The sequence below is a fragment of the Prosopis cineraria genome, unplaced genomic scaffold (assembly GCF_029017545.1).
Source record: "Prosopis cineraria cultivar Desert tree isolate PC_DT_omini unplaced genomic scaffold, ASM2901754v1 PC4, whole genome shotgun sequence".
Taxonomy (NCBI): Eukaryota; Viridiplantae; Streptophyta; class Magnoliopsida; order Fabales; family Fabaceae; genus Prosopis; species Prosopis cineraria.
In genome coordinates, this window is record NW_026555335.1 from 34,576,853 (window position 1) to 34,593,028 (window position 16,176).

The following is a 16,176-nucleotide window of genomic DNA, read 5'->3' on the forward strand; positions in this document are numbered from 1 at the left end:
TTGTTTTTTTTTTTTTACCCCCTATGTTAAATGAACACACGCTATTTCTCCGCCCTTGACAATTTATGTTTGGTTTGGGAGTAAATTTTTCTTCAAATTAATCACTCTTTGCCTTCATGTCTGAAGATATGGCTTTAAAGAAAGCAATTATGCTGGCTGTAGACTTAGGGTATGAAAAAATTATTTTCCAAAGTGACTGTATGACCCTGGTAAGCTGTGTGAATGATATTATTGACTAAAGCTTTGTGAATGTATATGTAGGGGTGTGATTTTGGACAATATGGACTTTATGACCTCTAATACTGAGTTTTCTATTTCTTTCACTCATAGTAAAAGTAGAAAAGCGGTTGATCGGACGACTGATACTTATAAGAATATATATCTATTTATGTGAATGGAAACACCATCATTTCTTTTATCTAATGTTTTGGCAGTTAATGTTATAGTGGCTTTTCTCAATCTAAGTCTATATTTAAGGATGGATTTGAAATAGGGATTGAATGAAACGTTTCCATTTCTACTTTCTTTTGTTGGGCCAATTTTATTTGTAGCTAATTTTTTTTTTGTTTTATTTGGCTCTGTAGCTTTTTGTGACACTTTAATATATTTACTTTACAATTCAATTTTTATTAATTTATTTTTATTCCTTGTTTTGTTCTTTTTATTTTTTTTATTTTTTAATTTTTTATTTAAATAATTATATTTTTTCATTAATTTATATTACCATTAGTAATATTCTGTTATTTGTGTTAGCTAATGGTAACAGTGTTATTTCCTATTTAAATAATGAAGATCAAATTAATAATTAGAGAAAATTTAAAGGGCTAAATTAATAATTGAAACAAATTTAAAAAATTAAATTAATAATCGAAATAAATTTGAGAAAATAAAAGTTTCACTGTCATTTAAAATTTTATATACCACACACAATTATCAGGAGGCGCTAATTATTTTTTGGGGTTATTATCTACACACCCTCCCAAAAAAAAAAAAAAAAACACAGCGTTTTCACTCTACATGTATTATGACCTTATTGACCCTTATTCAAAAAAACAAAAAAATCAAGAGGTGTTAAGCAGGGACGTGCAGAACCCTAACCAAGGAGAAGGGTGGTTAACCCGAAGCATAGCATTGATCGAAGTCGTATTGGCCACTGGGAGTCCAAGTCAAGAACAAACCAAGCCGTTCAAGCCTTCAAGGAGCAGCAGTATGGGCGGGCGAGGCAAGTCTCGCACCCAACGAAAGCATTTCCGGCAGAGCAGAGAGAATGAGTGGAAACGTTCAAAACCCGATCCTTCTTCTCAAGACCCTGACTCCACCACCGACAATCCCAATTCTACTTGGACTCCCTTCGCTACTCAGAACTCTACTTTTGATGAGTATTACAAAGTTTGTTTTCCCCCCTTCATCAATGGCTTCTTTTCTGAAGATTGCTTGTTCTGTTTTCATCACGCTTTGTGCTAATCCCTTTGCAGGAGCAGGGCATAGTACCTCCAGAAGAGTGGGATGCATTTGTTGCAGTTCTCAGAACCCCATTGCCTGCTAGCTTCAGAATTAACGCTTGGTAATTACTGGCCAACAAGTTCTCTACTCCATTACTGACTGCTAATGTTGATTTACGTCCATTTTGTGGTTCCACTTTCTACGAGAGGTTGGGTTAATAGCGGCATTTTAATGCTTTGATATTCGAAAATAAATTTGGAGCTGAAAAAGCATTTGCTGTGCTGCCGTGTTCATCTTTTTGACATTTGAATTTCATTGAACTGATTGATTCCTTCAGTTTCTGTTGATGCATTGTTACATTACATTGTCATTTCTTTTGCCTCTTGCAGTAGCCAGTTTTCTGCTGATCTTAGGTCGCAATTGGAGAAGGATTTTGTGCAAACTCTTCAGGCTGAGGTTAGTCGGCAATTATATTATTATGATCATTATGCTACCCTTTGTTTTTTATTGTAAATGTATTTTGGTTGTTAATTATTCTTACTAGGTTGTTGAAGGGGATGAGGCAGAGGCCATTAAACCTTTGCCATGGTATCCTGAGAATCTTGCTTGGCATTCAAACTTCTCCCGTATGCAGCTGAGGAAGAATCAAGCGCTTGAGAGGTAGATCAATTTTAATCTGAGGTTATCTAAGTTTTTTGCATGAAAAGTGGCCAAAGTTGTTTTTAAACTACATTGTACATAAAATATGAGATTGAAGAATTCATACCTTGGAGGGGAAGAGTCCTCTTCTTAATACATTTTTCTTATCTTTTTTTAGGAGTGGGACGGTTCATTATTGTCTGTCCTTCTCTACCTAACCTTTTCTGGTCTGCATATATTCATCTAAAAATAAAAATTACTTTGTGGCTGTATGGCATAGAATTCAATCCACAAGAATATTCTCCTATTACTTCAACAGTCATTGCAAGTCATGGGATTTCCATTTTATAGTTAAGAGGAATCCATCTCAACGTCTATTCTAACAGCTATAGTTCAGTCCATTAGAGAATTAGTTACAATCGTACCTTCTATTAGTATTTCAACAATTATTCTGTAACGCTTGACCTTCTTTTTCCATTTTTCTTTCACTTCATCTTTCACAGAGAGAGCGAGTAGAATGTTGATAAACTGGTTACCAAATATAACTTGGGATATTTGACGAATTGAAAACATAGAGCAAACCAAATGATCTAGTTATAGGCGTTCTCCTAGAATCTAAATACGCTTTCTTCAGCATTAAAGATGATAACAAATTCAGTTGCATTTCCTTTCATTTTTTGACTAATACCAGATTTGTCATGTATTAACCTTACCATGATGCAAAGCTATAAATACCCATTCACTTTTCCCCCTTTCCCTTAGAACGTTATCATGTGGTTTGTGATTGATTTGTTGTCTTTATTAGTCAATAGGAAACTGAAGAATTCCCGAAGTCTTTTGTATTTGTTTGTCACTTTAGGATTGGATATCAGTTCTGCCAATACAACACATTTCTAAAATAGGACATCTAACTGCAGGCAATTCTTTAAGTCACTGGTTATTGCATAACTCCTGCAGTAATTAGATATGTGCTGTTCTCATCATTTGTGTCTGCATGCATGGTGCTATTGGCCAATTAATTGAAATGAATCACTCATGAGTTAGTTTTTAAAATGAATATTCCAATTTCTGTTTCTGATTATATTAATCTCTCAGGTTCCATGAATTCTTAAAGCTAGAAAATGAAATTGGAAATATTACAAGACAGGAAGCTGTCAGCATGGTGGGCCAGTTTACATTTTGTCTTTAAATCTTCAAGATCATACAATTATTCTTTTCTTTCTTAGAAAGCTGAATGGTTCGGTGCATGTAGTTTGCTCTTGCTTTCCAATAATTTAGTTTTAAGTAAAATGGCTGGTTGTGATGCAGGTGCCTCCCCTCTTCTTGAATGTGCAGCCAAATCATTTTGTGCTTGATAGTAAGCAATTTCTGATTAACTGAAGTAATTTTATTTTTACTATTCTTGTTTATTGTATGTTTTCTTTTTGTAATGTATATTTTCCTAATGCTAAAAATATACAAGTTTGGCATTTCATTAGTTGTTTACTCTGATGCTTGATTTGTTATTTTTAAATGTTTCTGACTTTTTTCCTTATGACTTTGCTTTCCTTTAGTGTGTGCGGCACCGGGTTCGAAAACATTCCAATTGCTTGAGATTATACATCAGTCAACTAAAACCAGTTCTCTTCCTGATGGAATGGTTCTGCCCTTTTACTCATGCAATGCCACTCTATTTTTCTTACTACGTTCTTTTTTTTAGTTTGTATTATGTATTGGTGGCTGGCTTCATCATATTTGATTTTCAAGAGCAGAAGTTGCATAAGTATTAGCTATTTTTCTGATCACATCAGCTATGATGCAACTTCTGTTTGATTAGACTCTTTTCATTATTAGGTGATAGCAAATGATCTTGATGTCCAAAGATGCAATCTTCTCATCCACCAAACTAAACGGATGTGCACAGCCAACCTAATCGTCACTAATCATGAAGCTCAGAACTTCCCAGGCTGTCGTTTAGTCAGAAATCATGAATTGTTGGAACTAGAACAGCATATTGGCCAACTTTTATTTGATTGCATTCTCTGTGATGTGCCATGCAGTGGAGATGGAACCCTTCGCAAGGCACCTGATCTTTGGAGGAAATGGTAGTATAGCTTTCAATCTTTTTCTCTTCTGTATTCCTCTTCAATTACCATATTTTCTCCCTTTTTCTGTCTTTTTGGTAAACATTTGTTTGGCTTGTATGCAGGAATACTGGAATGGGCAATGGGCTTCACAGCCTGCAAGTTCTAATAGCTATGCGAGGTACTTCTTGATTGTTCTCTTGTTAATTTTATGGGTTTCCACTGTTATGCTGTGCTTGGCTTACAAGGGAAAATAGTGAGAAGAGAAGATGTGAGGAGAGAAAATGGAGAGAAAAGAAAAGTGGAGGGATGTAATTTTTTTTCTCCATGCTTGGCTGAGTGAGAAAAAATGGGAGGAAGAAAAAATTGTTAATTTTATATGGACAATAATAACATCATTATTTATAGAAAAATATTTATATATAATAAAATTTGATATCATAACATATTTATATAATTTTTATTGCATATTACTGATTAAATGAAAATATAATTGTCAATTCTTTTATCCGGTGGTAGCAAAATAAATTACTTTGTCCAATTTGTATTTTTATTTCTTAAATTATTAAAATATAATAATCTAAATTCTAAAGTGGAGGGAAAATTAGTATGAAAATAGATGGAGGCAACAGGGGAAACAAAAAAGATTCGTGGTTAAATTTGAAAATTGAGTTTTCTTTTCAAAATCTCCTTATATTTGGAGACAAAAATTGGAGGTAGAAACATGTGGGTCTCACATGTTATTTTCCTCCCAATTTCCTCTCCTTATCATTTTTCCCTCCTTAGTCAAGCAGGAGATAATGTCATTTTCTCCCAATTTTTCTCTCACTTTTCCCTTCCTCCTACTTTTCTCTCTTGCCAAGCACAACATTAGACCTGGCATGATATTTCCTTTGATATTCTAGTAAAAAAAAATTGTATCTGTGGCCAATGCTGGTTATGATAAAGCTCAGGTCCAGCCCATGCTTTCATGTGTTGCATTAATTAGCAAAAAGTTAAAGCACAGAAATAAATTTCTAAGCACTTCACTGGCCCATGCCAACTCAGTTTTCTCTACAGGAAGTTCTCTGTGGCTTAACATTGAGGTTTTGGTTTTTATTTCTTTTTCGGATCAAGCCATATCATATAGTGCAACTGTATTCTTTAATCTTTGACTAATGGAAAAATAGCTTTCATGTTGTTTAGCAACCCAACTCATAAGTTTTAAGGACTGGCCTAGTTGGTTGTTGTTTTGTTTACATTGCTGTGTTTTGCTCTTTACAGTGAGTTTTTTTTTTTTTTTAATTGAAGAGTTTAAAACTGACTTCCTTCGGTTGCCAAAGTTCAAAATTTTTGATAAACTACTGGATTCTTAATTGTCCTAGCTGATTATACATTGGCTAGGGTTGTCAAGACTTGGTTTTTAAGATGATTTTGCCTAACTCAGCAGCTGTATTGACTTTCTCAGGCTTATCTTTACTTAAAGTTGGTGGAAGAATGGTCTATTCAACCTGCTCAATGAATCCAATTGAGAATGAAGCTGTGGTTGCAGAGGTAATCAGCTTTGGGTGCACTGGTCTTTTCTGTGTAGCCAGGAGCCATGTTATGTAGTCTGTCTGTTTACATAGCACTACCCTTAGATACTGAGCAATGCCCATGTTTAACATGTGTATTGTGTGTAACTAGACATGTCACTCAAGTAGTATGTGGACTCTTAAGATTTTTACGTATCATTGTTAGTGTGCTTGATTTTTGGCTGTTTGGTTGTGTGCTTGTACTTTGCGTTTATTTAGATGAAGTAGCACATTTTTATTTGAATGTCCATTCCATTGGTGTTTGTTCTTTTACTTACCATGTTCAGGACTATCACAGTTCGTAGATCAAATTGTAAACAATAAAACAAAATTACTGCCTCAAGAGGCAAAAAAGAGAAGCAGAGCATTTCTGTATATAATCATGTCATGTTGACATCTAAATGTGTACCTGTATATGAGTAGCTGGTATCAATGATACAATGCAGATGACCCATTTACTTTTATGCAATTGAAGCCCTAGAGGTTTTAAAATGTCTGAACACTCCATCGTTAATGCTAAGCATCTTTATGTATGTCTCTTCTCTGCCAAATCATGTCTGCTGTTTCAAATCACCTTATCATGTTTTTTATCATGTCATCTTAAATGCTTTAATCCTGGCTAAACCTCTGCAACACATGAACTTCTTTGGTTGACTGCCTTGAGGATGTACTTATGTACTTTACCTTATGATATTGAAGGAAGTACTGAGAAGTAATATTTTGATAGCCAAATTCTTCCCCTGGCAGTATTATTAGGGACTTCTGATAAGTGTTTAAATGCTTCTTTGTGCTTATGACAATGCATTCACCTAGAAGCTTTCGTTAATCCCCCCCAACACAAGGGTTCACAAGCTTTAGTTTGTAGATAGTATTTTATAGCATTGTGTAAATTCATTGATGGAAGATAACTGGTGAAATGACTAGTTCTAGAGTTAGCTGTCATTTATCTATTTAATTTTTTGATAAACCATTTATCTATTTATTTTAATGTGGATGAACCACTCATGCCTCATAACTTGGACTTTTATTCTGTGAAGGGCTGTGGTTAATGCTCTTTATCTAATTTTTTGATGAACTGCAGGTTTTACGGAGGTGTGAAGGATCTGTTGAACTTGTTGATGTCTCAAATGAGCGCCCTCAACTTTTGCGTCGGCCTGGTCTCAAGAGATGGAAGGTTTGTGTTTTTCCAACCAAATCTTTCCTTGACTTGTTTGTTAAATTCAATCATTTGAAGATGATACATATAATACAAGAATTGCACTTTTTTTATTTCCTACACAAGTCAAAGTGGAGCTGCTTGAGCATGTTAGTCAGCTTTCTCGGCTTTAGTAAGAGAAACCACCCTCTTACAAGAGTATTTAATATTTATACATCAACGTATTTTACTCTGTCAGAGTCTAGAAGTGAAAAACTCTTCTGGCTCTGATGTTTGCCCAATGGATCCTAGTTTCAAGGAAAAGTAAAAACTAGACGGGTGACGTTTTGGGGGCTGGCTAGAGGTATAGCTGTGCTGGAAGTGGCATGAGTTAATATTTGGTTTTTTTGAAGGCCTTTCTGCTGTATTGAGGGCCCATATGATGTATTTTGAAAACTGAGTGTGGCGAGGAGAATATGGCCTCTCAAATGACCAGTAGTGTGGGTTGATTTTGTTTCAGTATTTTGCTTATTTTGCTGAAGTTGATTTCCGTATTGGATGTATTAGGGAATAGGGTTATGGCCAGAATCAGCAAGGAACATTGTGTAACACTGATTTGGTTCCTTTTGACTTCTAATAGTAAAAACCTCAGTATTTCCCCTTCATTTACTGTTGTACATTTTTCCTGTTCAGGTTGCATTTCCCTTTCTTTTTTCGCACAGCAATCCAACGGATCTTGAAGCAAACTTGTGTGATTGGGAGGCTTTCTTAAGTTTCTGTCTTTTACCCTAGTATTCCAACACAGCATCTTTTGCTCTTGTTGACAAAATTCTTTCCAAAGCCTAAAAGCTTTGTCTCTTTCAACTTGGAACTGCTAGTATAAGTTGTGTGTGTTTCTATCAAATTAATGGAATTGGACTGTTGTTTAATCGGTTGGATAATGTTTGGATGGTGTCTTGGTTGGTGATTTTTTAATTAAATATATCATAATTACTAAGTTGTCTGTCCATCTAGTCTTGTGGAATGACAAAAATCTAGTCCCACAATTGCTTTTATCTCTGGTAGAAGCTATTAGATATGTAAACGAGTGCATGAGATTAGCTTTGCGGCTTCATTTGTGGAAGGATTTGTACAGCAGTAGGTATTTTGATATTTCTGAAAGGGGTGATTTTGGAGATGCAGGTACGCGACAAGGGCTTGTGGTTGGCTTCCTATAAAGATGTTCCCATGCATCGAAGAAGTGCAGTTCTTCCCAGCATGTTTCCTTCTGGCAAAAAGTATGAGGATCTTGTTGACAGTAATCATAAGGCGGTGATGGAAAATGATATTGATAAGGGTGTTTGTGTAAGCTCTGAAGACGGCAATCGAGCAGCAGAGAACCCTGTGACTTATAAGTTTATTGAGGAAGTTTCTGATTTACCACTAGAGCATTGCATGAGGATAGTGCCTCACGATCAAAACACTGGAGCTTTCTTTATTGCGGTACTGCAAAAGGTTTCTCCTCTTCCAGGTAATTTTAAACATGACGTTAGTTGTCCCTATGATTATTTTTGTTGATGATAGTCGAGAATTCCTGGTTATCATGGTACCGATTCTTCTGTCAGTAGTCATATTTTCCATATTACATTCATTCTTACGCAGATTTTCCTTCCTTGTTGGTTGTGTACCATAATTGATTTGTCAGTATTTTCTTCTTTGCGGTGATTCCTGTTCCAGAGAAACGCAAAAATGGAATTGATAAGCAGCATGGAGAACCAGAGAACCAGGACATTGAGGATTCAAAGGAATTGCAGGTCGATTCATTAGAAAATACACGTGAGGAAGCTTTGGAAGCGGTTAATGTAATTAATAACAGACACAACACAGAAGATTTGGAAGCTAGTCCTTCTGGTGCATGTTTAGAAGGGGATTCAGAGGAAGTGCATAAGCCTCTTGAAACAGAAAGCATAGTAAAAATGACTCCAGGGAAAAGAAAGCTGCAGATTCAGGGCAAGTGGAGAGGCGTTGATCCTGTTTTCTTTTTCAGAGATGAAGTCACTATTAACAGCATAAAAGATTTTTATGGTATTGATCAAAGGTTTCCATTCAATGGTCATCTTGTCACTAGAAACAAAGATAGAGGCCATGTGAAAAGAATTTACTATGTCAGCAAGTCAGTCAAAGATGTTCTTGAACTGAATTTCTCAGTTGGGCAGCAACTCAAAATAGCATCCCTTGGTCTGAAGATGTTTGTAAGTGTATTTAAGTCTTCATCGTTGAAATTGTGATATGGTTAGTGGTAGTGTTGTCTAGCCTCCTTAGTTTAAATAAAACAGTGCAAGCTTGAGATAAAAAAATAAAAATAAAAATAAAAAACAGTGCAAGAGCCTATAGTGACCTTTTGGTTTGACAAGGCATGAAGATCAGGAGAAGGTAGAGCTAGAGATTTATGTAAGCAAAGGATATATATATATATATATAGATCATGGTATCAGTGGCAGATTTAGTCAAACAGCTTTTTTCTGTGCACTAATTAAACCGATTTTAGTTAGCTAGATTGTGGCTTATTAACTTTTTCACATTATAATATTGAATTGAAAATTTTAGTACCTATGACTTAGAAGATGGATGATTTAAAAGAAGTATGATGTATTATGGCTTCTTATTGCTAATTAGATAGAATATTATTGCTTAGCCTGGACTGTCTTTGATGAAAAGCTTGCTTTGTTTTCGAGAAAAAATTAAACAAAATTACCTTGCTCTGATCCTGCAGGAAAGACAGACATCAAGAGAAGGAAGCTCAGCGCCATGTGCTTTCCGAATATCATCTGAAGGATTGCCTCTTATTTTGCCATACATTACTAAGCGAATTCTTTGTGCATCTCCTGGAGACTTCAAGCATCTTCTGCAGTACAAAACAATAAAATTTGCAGACTTTGTTGATGCCGGGTTTGGCAAAAAGGCAGAAAATCTAACGCCAGGCTATTGTGTGGTAGTTCTAAGCAAAGGCATGTATCGTTTTATCATACTGTGGGGAAGGTGAATAATGCCATATGACATCTTTGTTTACCCCGGCCCTCATCTTTTCTCTGCAGGGCGAAGAGAAGCATCAGAATTCATTCAGGTGGACGAGTCTACCATAGCCATTGGATGCTGGAAAGGTAGGGCCAGTTTGACAGTAATGGTAACTGCCATGGACTGCCGAGAACTGCTTGAAAGACTTTTAGTGAGATTCGACACCGGAAAGGGTTCCTCCGTGCGTGAGAACATGCCCTCCAGTAATGCCTTTGATGAAATACAGGGCCCTAACGTCATCGATGACTCGGCAGCTACAGGAGGCGACGATAGCTAATAGGTTTACTTGCATGCTTATGAGTAACATTATCGTAAATTTTATTGCCATCGTCTCCATCAAGTTTTGTAAAACGAGGTTACAGTTTAGGTATTGCTTCAACTTCATATTATTATTTTTTTAAGTCTTGTAAGTTAAAGAAATTCTGTTTCTTCGGAATTGCTTTGATTTGGATGAGTTTTTATTTATTTATTTATTGGAGATGAAAGGCAAGATACACTTGAGAAGAAAATCGCAACTTAGCTAGATAAAAATTCCAACGAATTCGATAGGGATGAGGTTTTGCATGAGATAGTTCTACCGAATCAAAATCCAAATCAGCTAGAAGTCCTGGATTCTAGGGAAACTAAAGTTTTGGCTTTTTTTATAATAAATTTAATACATGGCCACGAAGAACCATGCAGGAAGAAGAAATCAAGCTATGTCCAGACTCAAGGATTTGACATCGTGGAGGTGGATCATTAAAAATCAATATGTTAAGGTGGTTTGAAATCTGATGAATAATACAATCTGTATATTTATTGGTTTCTTTGAACACATGATTAAAAGTAATAATTCAATCCTTCATGGTTAGGCATATGATTTTCTTTATAATTTTGTTGAGGGGATGGTTCAGGTTGAGGTAATGTTGAATAAGTATCAAAGCTTTTAGAGAATTATAATGAACGTAAACATTGGTGAACTTATTTCTCTAATGAAGGTTGAGACTCTTGAGAATGTCCAAAAGTTTAGTGGTAGTGCTAGGATGATAAATAAAGTATTTGATAAAGCCTTTTATCTAGTTACTTTGGCCATCACAAAAGAGAACTCCACAAGCAACAATTATATTAGTAAAAATTGAGCCATCAATGTCCAACATAACATAGCCAAGTTTGGGTGGGATTCATTTGGCTAGTGACTAGAGATCTATCATGATCCAAGTGCACATTTTCAAGCCGTGATTGAAAATTAAGATCATTGATATCTTGTGAGCAAGTGAAAACATTATTTTTGATTGAGATGTGTTCCTCAGAACAAATTGCTTTGTATCGTTCTCTCCAAATGTTCAAGCATAAGTGAGCAAAAAGTCTTTTCCATAAGGTTTTTCTAGTATTTGGACCTCCAACAGTATTCGATGTTCCAGAGTATCTAGTCCTGCAAGAAAAAAAAAAGAAAGTGTTAAGTTTGGATTACTTAACCAATTTCATTCATATTTCCCTTGACTTTGTGTAGTCATGCAAAATGTGGATGGAGGAGTTAGGACGAAGCGGGGAGCTTTTATGAAAGGATTTGTATCACCAATATTGACAAATTTGGTGTGAAGGCAATCCTACACTACTTTTCAAAGGAAGAATTTAATTTTTTCATAAGTGAGTCATTGCCATATTATAGTCCAAATTTTAGAATTAGTATTTCCACCACAATTTTTAATAGCTTTATAGGCAAATTTAATGAAGAAGTTACCATCAAAAGAAAATCTCTAATTGAGAACATTATTATCTTCATGAGGGTTAGGAGGTTGAATAAGTAAAATGGAGTAGACCACATTAGAATGAAGATAGTGATGTATTTTTTCAATATTCTTTCCACTTGTAGCTGAGCAAAAATTTGAGATTTTGGCATGAAGAATGGCATCAACTTTAGAAGAGGCATAAGTCACAAGAGGCTTGAGAAGAGGTGACCACTTATCCACATCATAAGGATATTTGATCTTTCCTGCTAACTTTCCAACCAACATGTGCTTTAAAGGTATCTCATACTTTACAAATACTAATCTATGTGTAAGTAGGTGGACTAGTTTTGTAGACCATAAGGATAATAGGTTTATCATATTTGTATTTATTGTGAAGGACCTGATCCCAAAGGCATGCCTTGTAAAGGGAAGATTGAGAGTAACACCTGCATATGAATAGAGAATTGTTAATTAAAAAAATCTTATTATCTCCTATAAGAAAGTCTTTAATATTTTTTTCAAAATAAGTATATAATCATTAGGGATTGTTTGGTTGAGGAAGGGAAGGGAGGGATTTTGCTCCTTTTCCTTTGTTTGGTTTGGCAAAGTGGACGGGAGGGGAGAAAAAATTTTGTTACGCGATGACTGAAATGTCCCTTTTTTTAATTGTTATTCTTTATTTTTTTAATTAAGTTCAACAATTGTATATTTTTAATAATATATTTAATAATGATAATAACTCTATATACTTGTAATTACATGTTAAAAACATTCATAATCATATTTTATTAGAAAAAACAATTTTAATAATATAAAAGTAAAGTCGTCCATATATAATTATTTTTCCTCTTCTTCCCTCCTAAACCAAATAAGATAATATTAAAACCCTATCTTCTCTCCATTAAAATCCCTCTCTTCCCTTCTCTTCGAACCAAACAGGCCCTTAAGACAATAATATCAATGTTAATTTGGACAATAATTGATACCTGAAATGCTAGTAATGAAGTTAATTTCCTTTCAAAATTTAACATCAAGGTTAATATCTTGATTTGGACAATAATAATAATTGGGATGTTAGATTGTTATTTGATTTAAATATTATGACGCTGAATGTTTCGGTCTTTTATGAATGCGTGTTTTTGTGTATGCTAGATTTATCGATTTCTACCGATACTTGCGGAAGGCCCCTGACAATCCGTACCACAAAATTGAACAGAAAATGAAATATGACCTCAGCAACTATCAAAGCCACGCCCATATGGGCAAATATGGACTTGCAACACCACTATATTGCATAAGGTAACTTGCATTATCGGCTTCAAGCAAAATAAACTAATTGATACAAATGTGCACAGGAAATGCACCAAACCTTGAAAAATTGGGAATAGGAATATCGTATAATGAATAAGGTAAATTGAAAACAATTATAAAGAAACTCAAGATGACTGGCAACACATACTCCTCTTAGGAGGAATTTCTTGAGCAGGACCTGGGATAATAATTTTCTTGCCAGAAGGTGGCGCCACGTTGCCATTTTGATTTTCACCAGCAGCTAGGCTTTTCTTGTTGACAATGTTGAAAATTTCTGTTAACACAGTCATGAAGGCTGTTTCGACATTTGTTGCTTCCAGTGCTGAGGTCTCTAAGAAGAATAATCCTTCTTTTTCAGCAAATTCTTTCGCATCCTCTGTAGGCACTGCACGCTGGTTTTCAAGATCACTTTTGTTTCCAATCAGGATGATGACAATGTTCTTGTCAGCGTGGTTACGTAGTTCTTCGAGCCACCGAGGTATGTGATCAAAAGTCTGACGTTTGGCGATGTCATAAACTAGCATTGCCCCTACAGCACCCCTATAGTAGGCACTTGTAACTGCTCTGTATCTGTAAAATAGATAATAGATATATATCTGGAAAATCAGCAATATGCACCTGCTATTTGATTGTTCAAGCCATGATGTACAATTACTAATGCAAATATGTGAATAGATCTAAATCACAAATTCATCCAGGAATACAAAAGCTAAATCAGAAAATTAAAAATGATTACGATAGATGAGGACAACATACATCCCTCTTGGCAAATATGACCAGAATGAAAACAACATTTAAATCATATGGCACGAGTTAAGTCAAACACAGTCAAAACAACTAAAAACAACTATAGAAGCCCTCAATGAACATAACAAAGTTCTCAAATCCAAATGAAATATCAAGGTCAGATCCTGAGTTATTGCTGGTTTAAAATATTTAGTAATTTATATTTATTTATCCCAACACCCTCACCCTCTTCAATGCGTGCTCCCATTACAAAAATTGCCTAGCCACCTTCTTCGATGGATAATCCGTCAAATGAAAACTAATGATTTGTGATTGAATCTAAAGGTGTGAGTTCCAAACTGAGATTTCGACGTTGTTTAATATTGAGAAATCAATTACTCTAGACGGTCAACACAAAGGAAAATGGCTACGTATAGTAAATTACGAAAATAGAATGGGATTTGATGTTTTTCTTAATGCTTGAGAATTGAGATTCTCTCATTTAACGAAATGTGCACACAGCCATGATTTTGCAAGCTCTTCCCAAATAAATATAAAACAGAACAAAAAACACAGTCCCTAAATTAAATTTTGCTTTCTTTTGCTTTTGTCATTTATTTGCTTGAGAGTAGAGAGTAGAATGAGACAGAATGCAGAAAGGGCAAGACACCGGATCTTTAAAACTTACAAACTCCATAGGATATCATTGACTGTATTGGAATCAATTCCTATAAAGTCAATATCACGGTGCAACTGACTAAAACATGAAAGAGCACAGTAGTTCATATTCAACTTCAATGAGATTCCTTGATATTCTTTTAGTTCTACACACATGTTAACATATTAATAAGGCTCACCACTATAACTGTCCATTACTTAGAACTGATATTTATCAATATAAAACTTGTAAACGAGGATACCTAATACCTAACCAAGTTCTTGTTAATCAAGTAAATGAAAAAAATATAATTCCATTGACGTGAATATGACAATCTTATCTCAACTGACGGTTAACATTACATGGCTAATTGTTTCAGCAACAAATAAGTCAATTTGGACTTCGTGAAATTAATATATAATGGAAAATTTTCTTATATTATCTTATATCACATTCAAATAAATCATCTTCAACAAAGCCTAAACTCAATACAACATGAGAGGGAAAGATTGTCAAAGTCAGTAACATCACCTCTTCCGTGTCCCACACACATTTGATGTTGAACTTCAGTTTGACGATTCATCACTCGAATCGCACACTAACAGCCTATAGTTATAATGATCACCAAATACATGGGATCTGACTATAATAATAAAGTATAAACACTTTATAGAACAGAATTGAATTAGTATTTATTTCAGATTTTGTATCAGTAGATCACTTCAACAAATTAAACCAAATAATCAATTCGCAGCACAAGAGCATTTCTAATGGACATTGGAAGTTTATTCTCGCATGAAACGAACTCTGATCCAAAAACATAGCGCATTTAACTCCTGAACAGAAAGATCCATAAGCATCCGCGAAGACAACAAAAAAGACAATTTCAAACTTCGGAACCAAATCGCGGGGCGACGAATAGAATAAACAAAGGCAAAACAGCTCAAAGTAGCATGCAAGAAAGCGAAAATATAATCGTGAAAGTAGCAATAAAGAGTACCGTTCTTGGCCAGCCGTGTCCCAGATCTGAGCCTTGACGCTCTTGTGGTCGATTACCAAAGTCCGAGTCTGAAATTCGACGCCAATCGTAGCCTTGGAGTCCAAGCTGAAGTCATTTCTGGCAAACCGAGCTAGCAACTGCGACTTCCCAACCGCCGAATCTCCTATCAGAACCACCTTGAAGACGTAGTCTATCTTCTGGTTCGCATCTCCATACCCTCCACCTCCTGCGCTCGCCATTTCCACCACCTCTCTCTCTCTCTCTCTCTCTCCCCCCTTCTTCGCTCCCTCTCTTTCACAGTGAGATCGGCGAACAATAACAGAACAGTGGATCTTTGCCTCTGCTATTCAACTTTTTGTTTCTGCTTCAAAGATCAAAACCAACATATTAAAACAAGTAACGAGAGTGGGAGATTGTGAAAGGTGCTTTGGTAATAAGTAAACCCTGGCTTTTCCCGGTCCCTACATCAAATATATTAATTAATTAATAATTAATCCATTAAATAACATCTGCTTTTTTTTTTTTTTAATGCCAATTGAATGATCTCTGTTTGGAAGGAGGGATATGTTGTCACATCCTCTTTCATCAGTTGTACACTGGCCAATGAGGATAAAGGTTTTGTCATCGTGGCGTAATATCATTGGATAAATGTTCTTCCAAATGGGAAGATGGACAAATGAAACAAGGAGGATAGAAAATTTTATTTATTTTTATTAATATAACAACTTATTTAAAAAAAAAAAAAAAGTGGATTGAATTATTGACACGTTCCGAAGGCCTGCCAAAAAGAGCTGTCTGCGTGTGTCTCGGGTGAGTTATCTCATTGGCTTCTTGTAACGGCAATTTCTGATATTGTCAAACCTCAAAGTGGCAAAAGTTGTTTTT

At 35.2% G+C, this 16,176-nt stretch overlaps 2 protein-coding genes across 2 annotated transcripts; one reads left to right on the plus strand and one right to left on the minus strand.

The window, feature by feature from the left end:
* The first annotated feature begins 1,071 nt into the window (after positions 1-1,071).
* Positions 1,072-10,332, plus strand: LOC129309217 (uncharacterized). The gene is made up of 15 exons (XM_054950653.1): positions 1,072-1,389; positions 1,476-1,564; positions 1,833-1,899; positions 1,988-2,103; positions 3,178-3,244; positions 3,391-3,439; positions 3,636-3,721; positions 3,916-4,166; positions 4,271-4,326; positions 5,593-5,678; positions 6,780-6,872; positions 8,016-8,343; positions 8,550-9,064; positions 9,586-9,820; positions 9,908-10,332. Exons 1-15 carry the CDS (start codon positions 1,210-1,212, stop codon positions 10,162-10,164), a joined length of 2,475 nt encoding a protein of 824 aa, XP_054806628.1. The 5' UTR covers positions 1,072-1,209; the 3' UTR covers positions 10,165-10,332.
* Positions 10,333-12,836: 2,504 nt separating this feature from the next.
* LOC129309549 (ras-related protein Rab11A) lies at positions 12,837-15,698 on the minus strand. Its single transcript, XM_054951160.1, has 2 exons — positions 15,292-15,698; positions 12,837-13,477 (listed from the first exon to the last, which is right to left on the minus strand). The coding sequence occupies exons 1-2, from the start codon at positions 15,528-15,530 to the stop codon at positions 13,033-13,035; spliced, it is 684 nt and encodes a 227-aa protein (XP_054807135.1). The 5' UTR covers positions 15,531-15,698; the 3' UTR covers positions 12,837-13,032.
* Positions 15,699-16,176: the final 478 nt, after the last annotated feature.

Coding starts and splice junctions, on each gene's coding strand:
- LOC129309217 (XM_054950653.1), top strand. CDS start 1,210: ATGGGCGGGCGAGGCAAGTCTCGCACCCAACGAAAGCATTTCCGGCAG. Junction 1,390..1,475: donor CTTTTGATGAGTATTACAAA/GTTTGTTTTCCC, acceptor ATCCCTTTGCAG/GAGCAGGGCATAGTACCTCC. Junction 1,900..1,987: donor TGCAAACTCTTCAGGCTGAG/GTTAGTCGGCAA, acceptor TATTCTTACTAG/GTTGTTGAAGGGGATGAGGC.
- LOC129309549 (XM_054951160.1), bottom strand. CDS start 15,530: ATGGCGAGCGCAGGAGGTGGAGGGTATGGAGATGCGAACCAGAAGATA. Junction 13,478..15,291: donor GACACGGCTGGCCAAGAACG/GTACTCTTTATT, acceptor TCTATTTTACAG/ATACAGAGCAGTTACAAGTG.